We start from the raw sequence: 16,125 nt of genomic DNA, 5'->3' as shown, positions 1-16,125 counted from the left end.
TGTTCTTTTTGCTCATTTTAATGTGTAATAACTCATAAGTTTTCACAAATGGTTGCTGTGTTTTTTAGATTTTCCCAACAGAGAGGAGATAGAAAAACATTTGCCAAATAAATTCTGACGTAGCAAACTTTCCAATCTACAGGTGGGTCTCTGCCTTACCAGAGACACGAAAGTCCAAACTTCCAACTCAGACTCTTAGTTTTTCTAAGATGTGTTGTTCATGCTCGTTTGCAACCTCTAATTTCTATTTATTACATTCAAGCTTAACATCAACATCCGACACAATTCGTCTGGTTGATTCACTCCAAACCAGAAGATGTAACCACGCCAAATTCGCATTTTCTTTTTGCAACATTTTAAATTCGCTTGACGATTGGATGTAAACACAGCTACAGCATGTTTGGGTTTCCAGTTGAGAATTGACCACGTGTTCTTAAGATTTTTTAAGATTTCTTTTCCTGGTACAGCAAGTCCAAATTTCCTGGTTCAACAAAGCGAACTGTCGCAGCAAAAACCGATGCTGTAACGTTTGCAAGACACATTTGTGTCACTATCTAAATGTTTACTTGGAGCAGTTTATTAAAAACAACTCCAGGAAAATAAGTTAATAGGAAAAGAAATGATAAAATCCACATAGATGCCAATAAGTTCATTTAAAGACTTTTTTTGATCCAGGATATATTATTTTTAGAAACAAACCTCAATCTGTGTTCAAAGTGGCATTAAGCCAGTTTCCCTGTTCGTAGATTATACAGGCGACTCTTTTCTCAGAGCACAGCTGTGTTTGCAGAGAAGGAGCAGCTATTTAAAGGACACAATGGCGGATCAATGTTACCCATGTAGGGCTTGGTTCCAGCCAGCGCTGTGGCTCTCTCTCCGTCCTTTATTATGGTCGCTATGTTGAAATCTGTCAGGTGAGCGTGACCTGAGAAACAGAAACAAAGGACAACATCATTTATATATTTACTTTGTGTTAATGCTGGGACTTTAATGTCTTGATTTTGATTCATTAATTACAGACGCCATCACTGCTTTCTACATATTTTATATTTAAAATGCCTTTCGTGAGAGCAAAGTGGATATCAAATTCCTTGTTTATGTGCACAAACTGGGAGAATAAAGCTGATTCAGAAATATTCTGCACCAACTTTTAACAGGAAAACATAAAAAAGCAGCATATATATATGTATTTCACTGTTACTTCAGAATGTAAACAAAATAAATAAAAAGTGATGTTTCAGTGAACCGGATCAGTGTGAAGTCATTATTTTGAACTTCAGTTAAATCTTACAGACTTTTTTGTATCGTCACTGTTGTGACTCATCAGTAAGAAGCACATTTGTTAAAGTAATGATGGATTTTTCTGCAGCTGAAAATGTGTTTCTATGGATTAAACACCAAAGGACTGGATTACGTAAAAGAATAAAGGAGGCATTGAATGCAAAAGTAAAGTAACAGTTCATGCTTGAGTTTAACGCCTTTTCTACTCAGGATTATGATATGAAGATATAAAAGAAAAAGTTTGAAGCAAACAGACAACTATAGCCAGCTGCTATACAATCAAAGTTTTCACAGAAATAGTTCAGCGAAGTTTATTGGTGAATTTATTTCCAACAAAATAGAAGTTTTTGCAAAAAGATGCACAAATTTTAACCCCTAAGTTTTGTTTTATTCATTTTTCAATGTAGCAGAGTGAAAACTGAAGCAGCTTCAGCAGCAAAAACGCTCCGCAGCTTTATCTTGATCAAGACTTTGACTAGACCATTACAACACTTTGATTATTTGCTTTTTCAGCCAATCTGCTGCACATTTAGCGTTGTGTTTGACCCAATTTGACCCGGTTTCAGTCAAATTTAGGTCTTATTTGACTTTAGAATACTTTGATATGCAGATGTTTGTGTTTTTTCAAATACCGTTTACAGAGATGATCACATTGATGATGATCAGTTATGCACAACTGATTACTTTTAAATATTATTTCAAGAGTAGAAATAATAAAGAAGTAGTGTCCAAATTTTCTGGCCTTTCCAGTAATCCAGGAATCTCAGCGTTTTATTATTTTCAAATAATTTTTTTTTGTTTTTTCTGTCATTTTTATTTCAGTTTTGACAACAACAAAAAAATCACAATATTGTAATGGAACAAGAAAAGTAGAAAAAAAGGATATGCTAAATTTTTCAGGTTCATTATCTCTGTACATAGTTTTTTTGTGTGTGAACACCATTCAAGAACACCATTTTCCAATCTCCTCGTTTATTTAGTTAAGTTTAACTAAATTAACTTAACTAAAGTTAGTTTATTTAGTTAAGTTTATTTAACTAAATAAACTTGTCCTGCTCATTAAGTCACATGCTCTATGTTCTCCTTTTCAATGTAAATTCAACTTTAAGTGAAAAAGATGATAAAAGATAAACAGATTTTCCATTTTAATTTAATTTAAATCTTTTTTTAGATGCCTTGTACATTAAATTTTTTAAATTAATCTGCATCAAATCCCTGAGCTGGAAAGACAAAGTTATGCCATCCTTGAATTCTGTTTGAGGCCCACAAATGGCCCCTGAACCACACTTTGGACACCTTTTGTCTAAAACATGCAAAAGGAAATAGCATTGGGTTCATAAAATAGTTTATAGTGCATGTCAGAATATTTTTCAATAATAAAAAAAATTCTTGCACAGAAAATATATTATTATTGCAAAGCTTTAAATGGGAAATGTTGCAAACTTTGAATTATTGTAAGTTAAAAATGATTGTTTACACAAATTGAAGTTAGAGCAGGAAACAACAGAAGCATCCCAGAATTGAATCCTGCAGAATGCAACTAAAAACAAATCAGTCATTTTCTTACCTTGTTCATCTAAAAGGATATTGTCCGGCTTTACATCTCTGAAAGAAAAACAGAAGAAACAAAAAACATAGATGTGATTGAATCACCTTAACATTAAGACACAGTTAAATGAAGTTTAGCAGCTCTTACAGCCTCTTTAAAGTACAACCAGAGCAGTAAAGGTTGGGTTTCATGCTCATTACATTAACTAAACATGTTTGGTCTGCTTTGCAGCTAACACACTCTGAAACCTTGCTGCAAGATGTCATCACATGTGGGAAAGCTTGGGATGAGATATATACAGTATGTGTAGATGTGAAAGTCTGTAGGAGGTGTGTTGGAGGCTGATGCATGTGTGAATTACGTGTTGGTGCAATATTGTGTCGGTAAGAGCAAAAGAGGGAGGAGATTCTTTCATTTCGAACGCTGCCGGAGGGACTTTAGGTGCAACAATATGCAGGTCCCCTCACAGCAAGCAAGTTACAGAGGGGTTGCGTGCGCTAAACACATGACTTTCGCCGGGTGGTTCGGGGTGAACACGCTTGTTGTGTTTAATCACGGTTCACGTCACACTGCAGCACAGACACACAGGCAGCTTCCAGAGAGCGTCTGACAAAGATGTTGAAGCAAAAGCCTTGAAGGAGAGAGGAGGAGGGGAGACTCGTCCAACATACCGCTGGACCTTAATACGTTAGGGTTTCATCACAAATTCAGTTTTTTATTTAAAAGTTAGACTTTATATAGATTAACTACACATCCCAGTTTTAAAATCCTTACACTGGCTCCCTGTAGCTCAGAGAATAGACTCTAGAATACTTTATTTAGTTTATTAATCAATGAACCACATCACATTAAAGGTCTGCTGTTGTCATAGCAACCTTCCAGACTTCTCAGGTCCTCTGGTTCTGGTCTGCTTTGCACCAGAACCACAACCAAACATGGAGAAGCAGCATTCAGCTTCTATGCACCACAAATCTGGAACCAACTTCCAGAAAACTGCAAAGCAGCTGAAACACTGAGTTCCTTTAAATAGAGACTAAAACCCACCTGCTTAGAGTTGTCCTTGATTAAGTGGCGGTTTCTGATATGGGCGACATGGGCAACCGCCCAGAGTGGCATCTTGTGGGGGATGGCAAGAGCCAACTAGAAACAACCAATCAGAGCCAGGAGGCGGGACTTAACAATGTTAATTATGTTCTGCTATATGCTGCAGCTCTAAAAGCCTGCCACAAATGCTAAAGCTAGTTAGCAGGACGACAGATGGAACAGTAAGTTGTTCCTCCGCTATTAGCCCATTTAGCAGTCCATACATGAGGATGACTGGCAGCGCTAAGACTCTCCTCCTGGTTCTGATTGGTTGTTTTTGGTCGGGTGCATGTCTTCAGATGGCAGTAAAAGTTCAGGCAGGAGGGGGAAGAGATTGATTTTTTTTTTCAGATTTTCCGTTTCATATGACATGTTGACAATTTTAACAAATATGTAAAAAAATATATAGTTTTAAAAAAGTTACAAACTGCAGCTTTAAATCCAGAAGTGATTTATTGAAATCAGTGAAATACGAGGAAAAAGCAACACGAGGACTTCTCTGGTTCCTCCCTTCCCCTAATAAGACTAATTTTACCTCCTTGGGCACGGTGACAGCTGACTGTTGCTAGGAGACCAGAGACCCTTCTTCATTAAGTTGGTGCAAAAAACAAAAAAAATGGTGTACTGTATCCTACTGTCGGTAACTTAAACGCTGGAGCCGCACAGGCCACGGATCCCCGGCAATGGGATTAACGCTCCTATCCAGCAGAGACAGGCTGGTAAACATCAAAGCGTCGCTCACTTATCATATTAACATTCTGAATGAGAAATCAACGACAAGAAAAGCAAACAGGAACGCAGAGGACACTTGGAAGGAGGAGGATATTTCCCACATTTATGTGGATATGAAGCTGGAAGCAGCGCGTCGCCTATTAGATGATAACGGACTGCTGGGCGCTGCAGGGGTGGGTATATTTTTACAGCATATACCTGCTCTGTCTGAGCACCTAAAAATAGCTGCAGATACACATCGGCAGGGGTGCATTCAATCATGTGTTAAGAGGCGGGCGGCAGCTCCTGAGCCTGAGCTACAGAACAGGGGTTTAATTCTAGGTCCGTATATCTAAAGTTGGAATCTGGAGGATCTGATTGTAAAGAATGGGAAGCAGTTGCTATTGAAGCTGTTTCACCTCTTTCTGCACATAAAATCCTGGTTTCAGGTAAACAAACGTCCCACCTCCCCAGGAATCAGTTGCACACGAGGAAATGTGAGACTGAAAGCTGGAGGCAGATTGAAGAAAAAAAAAGGAGTCAATGGACGTGTTGAGGAGCGAAACCCACTCGACATGTGAAAAGCTCGTCTGTTCCACGCCGACGGCTCGACAAGCCATTAAAAGCGGCACTGGAAGAACTCCCTCTTGAGTCGTGAAAAGGAGGAGGAAACAAGGAGAGATCCCACAGAGCAGCCATTGATTCTACGCATTACAGTGAAACCGGCGTGAGTCCTGATCCCTGCACACCATGTGAACGCCGCAAAAAAACAAAATATTACCAAGTATTTTTGGTCTGGTTTTTAGCAGAAACATATTAGCACACTTGAAATAATAAAAAATTAACTTACAAGGATATAGGAGTTTGTTATAACTCAATAATTTCTTAAATCTGATTAAAAATGCTAGTTAAATAACCTGCCGGTGGAACCAATACTTTTTAAAAAGTTAGTTTTGTCTTATTTCAAGTATACTAAGATATTTGTACAATAAACTAGACCAAAACTATTCGGTAAGCGGTATGAGTTTGTGTTTTTGCAGTAAACTTCTCATACACTGCAAAAACATAAAGTATTACTAAGTATTTTTTGTCTAGTTTTTAGTTGAAACATCTTAGCGCACTTGAAATAAAATTTCAAAAACTACCTAAGAAAGATATAGCAGCTTGTTTTAACTAGTTACTTTCTTAATAATAATTTTAAAAGTACTAGATCCATTGGTTAGTTATTTCACTTATAACAAGACATGTTTCCCATGTTATAAGTTACATAACCTGTTAGTGAAATCAGTAAAAAAAAAAGTCATAATTATCAAGAAATTAAAATGAAATAGCTGAAAAGTTACTTGTAAGTTAGTTCACTTGAAATAAGACAAAACTAAGATGTTTTCAGAATAAATTTGACTAAAATTACTTGGTATGAGTCTGTTTTTGCAGTGAACTTCTCTTGTGCTGCGAAAACATAAAATATTTGTACAGTTTGTAATATCGCATTAACAGCACTTTGTATTGCCCTGTTGCTGAAAATGTGTTATATAAATAAAATTACCTAAACTTGAAATAAGACAAAATCAAGGTACAATAACGTTCATAAAGTTATTAATCTTACTGAAAAAATATTTTCAGCAAGATAAATAAGCTTGTTTTAACTAAATAATTCTTGAGTATTGATTAAAAAAAATACCAGTTTCACAGTTTGTTTCAGTAATAACATGACATTTTTTCCATGATATAAGAGAAAATACTGCAGTGGAACTTATTCATCAATATTTAAGAATTATTTACTTAAAATTAGCTCATTTATGTTGCTAAAAACTTATTTGTACCTTCATTTTGTCTCATTTCAAATGTAAAAAGATATTGGCATTAGAAACTAGACAAAAACACTTGGTAAGATTTTTGTGTTTTTGCAGTGTAATTTTTTCAAATCAGAGGTTTAGTTACTTTAGAGCTTCTTGTAACTTTTATGCAAATTATCTGCTGCTGGCCACGTCACACCAACTCAGTATTTAGACTTTATATAAGTGGAAATGAAATCAAACAGATGGGCACCAGAGCCTCCTGCACAACCTAGAAGAATGCAGCAACTGGTTTCTGGATGGCAACTTGGGTTGCTAGGTGATGGGTGGAACTCTGCTGGGGTTGCTAGGTAACGGTACAGTGCCTATCAGTTGTGACTTAATAATCGAGAGATTTTTTTTTTCAAACAGCTTGTTTTCCAGACACCAATAGATATTAACTTATTGCCAATAAATGGCTGGATGTTTTTTTAGGACATTGAATTTTCTATTTTTTTCTATTTCTAGAAGCAGTTGAGACCCAGAAGGAAGTATAAAAACGCACAAAATGTGAATTTTGTGTAATGGGTTCCCTTTAAGTGACCATGTCTACGTCTGGAGCGAATCAGATGTTTCTTAATGTACCATAAATAAATGTGTTTTCAGCAAAACAAACGTCAATCATAATTTTTTAGTAGTATTTGACACAAAAAAATGCCCCAAAAATAGCCTCAAAATGTAACTTTCTAGAGTTTTCAAATGCAGTGATGGGTCAGGGAAGTAGGAAGCCTGAGAGACTTTTCTATTTTGATAAAAAGAACAGCAGATTGGTTCTGCACTTTATGGAGTTTATACTAATTTGTACAGTATTGTATTTGCATCTTATCTTTCTTCATAAAAGAACAAACCTTCACATACATATTTCACCAGAATGCTATTTTCTGCAGAGCACCATCGTTTCATCCCCTCTGTTATTGGCAAGAGAACCAAAGTCTGCTTGTAAGACAGATCGAGGAGAAACACACATACAGATCTCTCACCATCACTTCAGAGGAAATAAAACCGAAACTCCTCACAACATTAATAATGCAGGTACACATGCGCACACACCCCCAAGTTGTTTGAAGGTAAAAATGTGGCCCAGAGAAAGTTTGGAACAGCATTCAACTAACGTTTCAGCCATCTGTGGCACTAAGTCAGCAGTCTGCTGGGATCTCCGCTCTTTTGCTCACCAAACTGCAGACGCACTGGCAGTGTTGCTGCGCTCAGCATTTCTGGGCAGAATAAACTAAATAGTGGAGGCTGAACTTATTAAAGATGATACATGGCCGCATTTACAAAAAAGAATCTCCATTATTCATTTAGGAAAGTAGAACCCCACAGTCTGGCCATGACCCACATGACCGTTCAGAGAAACTCATTCAGTAACTAAATATGGTTTTATATTCTGAAAAGCCTTGATATAATCTGTTTCTCTTCTCTGCGCTCTTTATTATAGAAACACTTTCCCACAACTATCTGAATATAATCTCAAATGGCTTTTAATTTATCATGTTGATCTGAATAGCTTCACTCCTTTAATAAATAAAATGTGAATTTGAAAACTTAAGTTATTTTTGCCAAAAAGTGTTTTTTTGTTTGGTTTTGATTTTTGCCTAAAACGTTTTTTGGAAAGCAAGAGCGTTATTTTCTTTGTTGCCAAAGTCACATTTGGCAAAAAATGACTTTGTTCATTATTTTTGTAAGGTGACAAAATTAAAAATAGTTTGATTGTATGACACAAAGGTGATAAAAATGAAAACCCGAACAAATCTGTTAGTGAAGATACTTTTTCACTGTACTTCAGCTTTGATTTTACTGACGTATGACAGAAACATAATATTCCCATCTACATTTCCAAAACGGGTCAAAAAGAAGAGAGAGAACATTTTACATATTTTTTAAAGGTGGTTTTAAAGGATTTTTTTTAAAAAAAAGAAAAAAAGGAAGAGCTACTCAGATCTTCTGGAAAAATGTTCTTTTGATTTGTTGCTCTTACAATATGACTGAAGGCAAATAAAGGAGGGATTACCAGTAGCAGTCAGTCTTGCAACAAATCTGGAGAGGCCTCTGACTGAAGACTGTTGTTGTTTGACAGTTTCATGGCCACCATTAGACGCTAACAGTTCAATTTCCAGACAGCAGAGAGAATATTTCACAAAAACATGTTTGAGTGATACAATCAGTTGCTGATTAGCTAGTGCTAATCAGTACTAGCTGATTAGCGCTAGCTAATCTCGTTTGCTTTTGCTGCTCCTTTCTAAATCTCTGAGATCTCGGAGATCAGAGCCTTGCCTGCTAAGAGATGGTTTGAACTTTTAGGTGTTATTTGAGCTTTTGAGACGCTAATCATCCCAGTAGTAACAGAAACAATACCCTGTTGCCATGGTTACGCATCTTTGCAACTGTTGCAAAAGTTTAAAAAAAAGTGGGAGCAGAAAGCCTACTAGCTGCACAGCCTGCAAAACCAGAGGGAGTAATTGTCCAACCAAAAATTTACGAACAGAAATAACATTAGATAGAAGGCTGCTTATGTTCTACCTGAAATAAAATACTGAAGTTGTGCAAAAACACACAACAGGAAACAGTAGTGACATGTAACAGGAAGTGAGCTCAGACTGGATGAAGGTGCGAACATCCAAATATGAAATTTTTCTGTCATAAAAATGTCTGCAGTGTGGCTCAGAAAGGAGACTTCATGGTTCAGATAAACTAACTACAGGAAGAACAGATTTTACTCCATCTGCACTCAGTCTTAAAATGTAATCCATCCTGTTTCAGCAGAAGACGGAGGAGCAAAGCAAGGTGGAACATCAATCATGTTAGTGCAAGCTGCTGATGCTGAATACAATGACACAAAGCCTCTTGAATGCTAAAGCTGCCAGATGTAACCTTGACTGTTTCTTTTGAAGTATTTCTTTATGGATCTGCAGTTTCTGCTCCCTTGAAATGATTTAACAACTTAACTTAGTTTTAAGTTATAATTGGACACTTCTATCTGTAAATACTGAGGATATTAGGTAAAAACCAAAACAACTAATCATTTTAATTGTGATTAATCGATTATTGAAATAAAAGTCAACTAATTTAGTAACTGATTAATTGTTAACTGGAGTTTACAGACTCTAAAAATAGCACTCAAAGCAGTAATTAATCCAAAATGGTACAAAAATTATATGCATTTTTTATTTAAGATGAGAAAAACCTTCTTTGTTTGCAAATATCCTCTATTCAGAATTGATCAAGTTTCATTTTTAGCTTACCCTGGGTCAAATTTTGTAAAAAAAAATGTCTCCTTTTGTTGTCTAGTTATTAATAAAAAAAATTATGTATTAGTTTGTTTTCTTATTTTTAAAAATATATATTATTTGCATCTTTTAATGTACTTTATATTGTGTAAAAAGGCTTAGTTGGTTGAATGAATGCAAAATGTGCCATTTTTTAATTTGATTAATCAATTAATCATCAGAATAATAGATTAATAAAGTAATTGTTAGCTGCAGCCATTGTGCATACTCTGACAACAAAAGATATAATATTCATCTTGCTGTTGTCAGGCAGATGCACGAATAAGTCACAACTTTTGCTTTAACTTAAAGTTGCTCATTTAAGTTAAGTTTTCCGTTTTTGTTACACAAGGCTGCAAAAACTGCCAAAATAAACTAAAACGTCATTAAAGAGTCATTAAAATTTAAGTGCTAATAGAAACCATGCCTTTTCAAGAAACAGAAATCCTGAAGAAAACCAAAACAACAGATAAAATATGAGTCTGCACCTGTGGATGATGTGCTGGCTCCGCAGGTAGTCCAGGGCCAGAGTCATCTCACACAGGTAGAGCTTGACGGCGTCTTCGCCGAACTGGACGTTCTGCTGCAGGTGGTAGCGCAGGTCTCCTCCGAGCAGGAGGTCGACCACCATGAACATGTCCTCCTCATCCTGGAAGGAGTACCTGGGAGCAAACACACCGCTCAGTGACGGGGGGGCGAAGGAAACGCACATGGCGCTCCAGCAGAAGCACAAACACACCAAACGGAAAGCAGGGCCTGCATGCAGGACACACATTTAAAGCTTTCAACAAACATCCTGATGGGTTAGAAAGCAAAAACGCAACCAAGTCATTGATCTTAGTACAGTTGAAATCAAACAAAAGTGACTTACAAGTAACTTTTTAGCAAGACATAAACAATAATTCCTTAATACTGATTAAAATACTAGTTCAATTGGCAGATTAGTTCATTATAACAAGACATTTTTCCTATGTTATAAGTAAAATACTATCTTATAGTAAACATAGCACTTTTTCATTAATATTATGGAATTATTGTTTATATCTTGCTGAACATTTTTTAATAATTTAGTTTTATCATTTTTCAAGTGTGCTAGAAACTAGAAAAAACTAGAAAATGTAGTTTCTAAAAAAAAAGATTTTATTCTATATGTCTATAGACATAATGTTAAAAGAATAAAGTCAAATGACAAAGTCAAAGTAATACGACAATAAAGTCCTAATATCACCAGAATGAAATCATAATATTAGGAGAACTAAAACACCAAATAATAATTTAAAAAAATTATCCAAACTTTGTGATTATTTATTTCTGTTGTTTTTCTCTTGTCTGAAATAAATGCTAAAGGCTAAATGTCCTATACAGATCCTATACAGGACACAGATATCCTCTTTTAATAGTTAACTATCATCAGCGTAACTACAGTTGTTTATCTTACTAAGTGGAATTAGGCATAAACTAGTCACTATTTGACATTTATATTTCACTCAGCCAGATTCAAGCTTTAAAAAATGAACATCATCTTCATCTGGGCAAAGAAAAACCTCCCTCCATGTTGTGTGGGTCTTTGCTGGAAATATTTGCTGTTCCATCACAGCCGAAGGTGAAAGCAAGTTTGCTTTACACAGAGTTTTATGCTGTACACCATGCATCATTCAAGCTGTCGAGACATTTCTGCTGTTCATCAATAACCCCAGAGCCAAGTCTGAAGCAATTGTTTCCTTGTTTCAGTGATTGATTCTGTGTTTGCATCGTTCTTGGCTGCGGTTTAGAGCAACGCTGTTTCTTTTGTCAACGCAACAATAACATACCATGCTGGAGACCGTGGCTATTCCTGCAGCCGGTGATCTTTATCTGGCCTTCATTTTTCCACAGTCAAATCTCAGTTGCAGTGTTTATTCTTTTTTTTATGTGTATCCAGATACACAATGCGACAGACAAAGACACAAACTATTTAAAATATTAGCTTATTGTGTTCTTTTGTTAAACTGTATAAAATCCTACTGGCAGGCTTGAGATCATACTAAACACATCCATTTATCTATTGTTACATGCCAGTTATGAACAGAAGTTTTGCTTCCTAGAGTTGGGGTGTCCAAAGTGCGGCGCAGGGGACCTTTTGTGGCACTTAGACTGATTTTGTGCGGCCATCAAATGCGATTAAAGAATGATGCAAATTTGAGGCAGATGGAGATTTTTTTATTGGGAATCAGGCTAAATTATTACCAACAATTTTATTTTAAGGGAAAATGTTACAACACAAAGTACTCATCTTTTTATAACCAAGTTTTTATAATCAGTAGATTTACGTATATCCAGAAACTTTTAGCTGCATCCAAATTAGCTCTCATCTAATTTATGAAATTAGTCCCAAAGCAAACGCTTCGAAAGGAAGTGACCCAAATCTTGTTCTTGCAACAAGAAAAAATTTGCTCAATCGAGCCAAAATAATTTTTTTAAACTAAATGCCGTTTTTAACACAGTAAATGTACAAAATCTTTTTCAAAGGTGACCTATTATGTTAGGATATGTTTCTGAGCTTTACAAAACATGATCAGCATTTACACTTGCACGTGAAAATAGCGGAAAAACCAGCTGACCAAACATCCTAGGGGTCATCTTGGGGTTGATCTTATGTAACTGAATGTAATTTTGACACTTTGTTAAGAAAATAATATAGAGAAAAACATAAATTTGACCAATTTATGTTTATATTTAACTTTTGTTTTTTTACTTTATTTATTGAAGATTGCAAGACCACAACACCAACATTGTCAATGTCTGTGGTTATTCTTTATTTTAATATTTGTCGTTGTGTTAAAGATCCTCTGTACGTTAATGTTATTTGTTTTTTTAAAAATCTGGGGTTGCTAGGTGATGGGCGGACCTCTGCTGAGGTTGCTAGGCGATGGGCTGGGCTTCTAGGGTTGCTAGGTGACAGGCAATGCCTGCTTTTTGAAACATGTAATTTTCCAGACACCAGAAAACATTAACCTATTGCCAATAAGCGTCTTTATGGGGCTGTTTTTAGATAAGTTTTGGGTGTACAACATAACATCAACTTTACTACAACACAAAAACACTTATTTGCTTAACGTTAGGGTTTTTAAATTTATTTTATTGCCCTGAGAGTACTTTTAAATCAACAACTTTGTCCCACATAAAAAAGTATTTTAATTGTCCAAGAGTTTCTGAAAGCAGAAGTGAGATCTTCCATTTACCGGGCTGCTTTTTTACGGACTCAGCTCTCAGTTTTTGTTCATTAGCCAGACTCCCTGTCCACTGGCGCCATAAACTTCATCTTTTATTAAATTTATATAGAATCTACTTCTGAACCCGTGCTCACCTGGAGACCAATTTAAAGCTCTCTGAACAGTTTTTGTCAGTCAGACTTACAAATCATGCAAGTCAAATTAAAACGCAGCCCGCTCAGTGACTACTTAGATTCACTCCGAACGAAACACCAAACCAAAAAAGGGAACAATTAAAGTAGAACAGATGCTGATTACTCAGCCAAGTCGAATAAAGACAGATTAATAACTTAATATCCCCCAGGTGGGAAAATAATCCGAGCCTCTGTGATTTCTTTTATCAAACTGGGCTTTGTGTGATTGCGAGCGAGCCAGTTCCTTATTTTCTCATCAAAGCTCTTCTACTACGGTGATATTACTTCTATTTATAGCAGCAGGTTTCCTCTATATCTTCAAGTCTGGCCATGAACGCACACAAGGGCATTCTGATTGCTCATATTTAGCCGTGATTTCCAGCCAAAGGGGTGGATGTTTGCAACGGAGCAAAGCAGAAAATAATTTTTTGGCTTCAGGAGGGAAGAAAACAGAATAATTTCACAGTACCGATTTTATCCACCCACAGTAAAATACAGGACAGCGTATTATAGATAGAAAAAAACAAATGGAGTAAATTTCCACCAAAAGATTTTGAGGGTAATCTCAGAAATTTTCAAGAAAAGAAGCAAGGATATTTCTGAGTTTGAAAACTTTAGACAATTTCCAAGATTTTCGACTTTTGAAACGTTCGTGTTTGTTTTTTAATTCCTGAGATCAATCTCAAAATTTCTGACTTCTTTTTCTCACAAATTTTAAACTTTTGATACTCAGAAACATCCGGGCTTTTTTTCTATATAATTTCTGAGATGAATCTCAAAATTTACATTTAAACATTTTGCAAATTTGCTAGAAAAAACTAACAATTGTTTAGATTAATCTCAGAAAACTTTCAGAAAAATCCAAGGACATTTCAGAATTTAAAAAGTTGAAAATTTGCTAAAAAAAATTTAAAAAAATAAAAACATGAGACTAATGTTGAGACTCATCTCAGAAATTTTCCAGAAAAAAAACTTCTGAATTGTGAGATTAATTGAGCAAATTTTCAATGTTTCAAACATGGAAATTTCATTGATTATTTCTAGAAAATTTTTAGGGGAAATTTACTCCTTTTTTTCTATCTATTGGCCCTAATATACCCTCATGAGATTTACTATATAATTGGCAGAAGTTGGTTTGCAAAACCCTGAACTTCATTTTCCGTCCTGCTGCCGCGCGCTGTCAGGAGGAAATGGCTCTTTAGCCGCCTACATCAGCCAGTTATTCCACCTGACCTGACCTTTCAGAGATCGGCTTCAGTGTTCAGCCGGCCACGGGACGCTGTTTACCGTTGCCTTGGCTTCCTTTTTAACACCTCATTGTCAGACTCTGCTTCCCGCCGTCCTGCTGACAGACGAGCTCCCTCCGAGACGAACCCCTCGCTAAAAACGAGCTTCCCGGCCTGCAGACTGCGGCGTCTCTCTCTCTCTCTCTGCGGCTGTCACTTCCTCCCTCACTGCGTCTGAGGTGACAGGGAGATGTCGAGTAACGGCCAACAACTGGAGCATATAAAAGAGCCGGCGATGACAAGCAGTGACACTTTCAGGGCTCTTCCAGTGGAAAAGTAGAGGGAGGAAGCACAATTTAATCCCCCCATCTTTGGCATATTTTACCTTCAAATCAGCACAATGAAACTCCTAAAATGTGTCGGTTCTGAGAATGTCGAACTTAGAAAAATGTGGGATGTGTGGATGAAGAGGCTTTTCCTGAAAATAGTATATAAAGACGCTTACTTCAGTGTTGCTCTGATTGGGAGCAGGCTAAAGGGCAGATTACACTGCAAAAACATAAAGTCTCACAAAGTATTTATGGTTTGTACTGCAAATATCTTAGTAGACTTGAAATTAGAAAACACAAACTTACAAGTGACTATAGGAGCTTTTTTAAAATCAATAATTCCTTAAAAATGACAGATGATCGTCTTGTTAAAAGTAAAATAATCTGCCAGAGGAATTTGTACTTTTTTTTAATCAATATTAAGGAGTTATTGATATAAAACTAGCTCCTGTATCTTTCTGAAAAATTACTTGTCATCTAAATATTTGCACTAGAAACTAGATAAAAAAATACTTGGATTTAGTATACATGAGAGGTTGACTGCAAAACCACAAAATATCTTAAAACAAAACAAACTTACAAGTAACTTTTCAGTAAGATATAGGAGTTTATTTTAAGTCAATAAATCCTCGATTTAAAAAAGAAGTACTAGTGAACTCTAGTGGAGCTAATATTTTAAGGAGTTATTTAGTTAAAACAAGCTCCTATATCTTGCTGAAAAGTTACTTGCAAGTGAGTTTTGTCTTATTTCAAGTGATTTACAACACAAACTAAACAAAAATATTTGGTAAAATTTTGTGTTTTTGCAGTGTGCAGTGTCTTTCAACCGGGCCAAATCCGCCCAGAAACAGTTTACAAAACAAAAATAATCAACTGTCCTCCATGGCTGTCTCCCTCTGTAGAAGCTGGAACCTGTAGATATTTGGAAAGAAACAGATTTACACAGAATGGGGCTTCATAATGAGCACAAACGAATATGAATGAACGCCTCTGTGGTCAGGTTACCTGCCCAGAGACCGAGCAGAAAGTCCGGTCCAGGACTAAGCTGGAACAGCCACAAAGAGAGGAGCAACACAAGACAGACGCTGAAATAATCAGGCCACAATGACAAATGAGTTCTGGGAGGCAGAGAGGGAAATAGGAGGACAAAGAAAGAAGAGAAACAGTTTTGAAGGAAAAAGCCAGAGAGAAACGAAAGCTTGTGGTTCTGTTGGCTTGGGCCGTCTGCAAAGTTTCAGTGGCCTATATAAAGCTCAGGCCTGGCTGCATGACTCAATCACGAGACGCCTGCCTTGTCCTCTGAGGATTCCTCCAACAGTGATATGACTGAGCGCTGCCTCTTCTCTGTGAAGCTCCAGAGTCACCTTAAAACACTGACCTGATTTCACAAAGTGCAGAAACTTTAAGAGCAGCGTCCTACAAAATGTCCCGGTTTGAAAGGAGCATGGAGAGGGGCGTCA

At 36.4% G+C, this 16,125-nt stretch overlaps 1 protein-coding gene across 1 annotated transcript in view; it reads right to left on the bottom strand.

Annotated features, from left to right (window-relative positions):
- Nucleotides 1-16,125, bottom strand: part of stk32c (serine/threonine kinase 32C) — a 102,454-nt gene that overhangs the window by 16,034 nt on the left and 70,295 nt on the right. Inside the window, exons 4-6 of the mRNA XM_032552539.1 lie at nucleotides 10,214-10,387; nucleotides 2,849-2,886; nucleotides 836-925 (exon numbers count right to left, since the gene is read on the bottom strand). Coding sequence (XP_032408430.1) covers nucleotides 836-925; nucleotides 2,849-2,886; nucleotides 10,214-10,387 — 302 coding nt within the window. The remainder of the gene's footprint in view (nucleotides 1-835; nucleotides 926-2,848; nucleotides 2,887-10,213; nucleotides 10,388-16,125) is intronic.

Source organism: Xiphophorus hellerii, chromosome 22 (genome assembly GCF_003331165.1).
Source record: "Xiphophorus hellerii strain 12219 chromosome 22, Xiphophorus_hellerii-4.1, whole genome shotgun sequence".
Lineage (NCBI taxonomy): Eukaryota > Metazoa > Chordata > Actinopteri > Cyprinodontiformes > Poeciliidae > Xiphophorus > Xiphophorus hellerii.
Note: the sequence above shows the minus strand (reverse complement) of the source record. Positions and strands in the feature narration are given on the sequence as shown.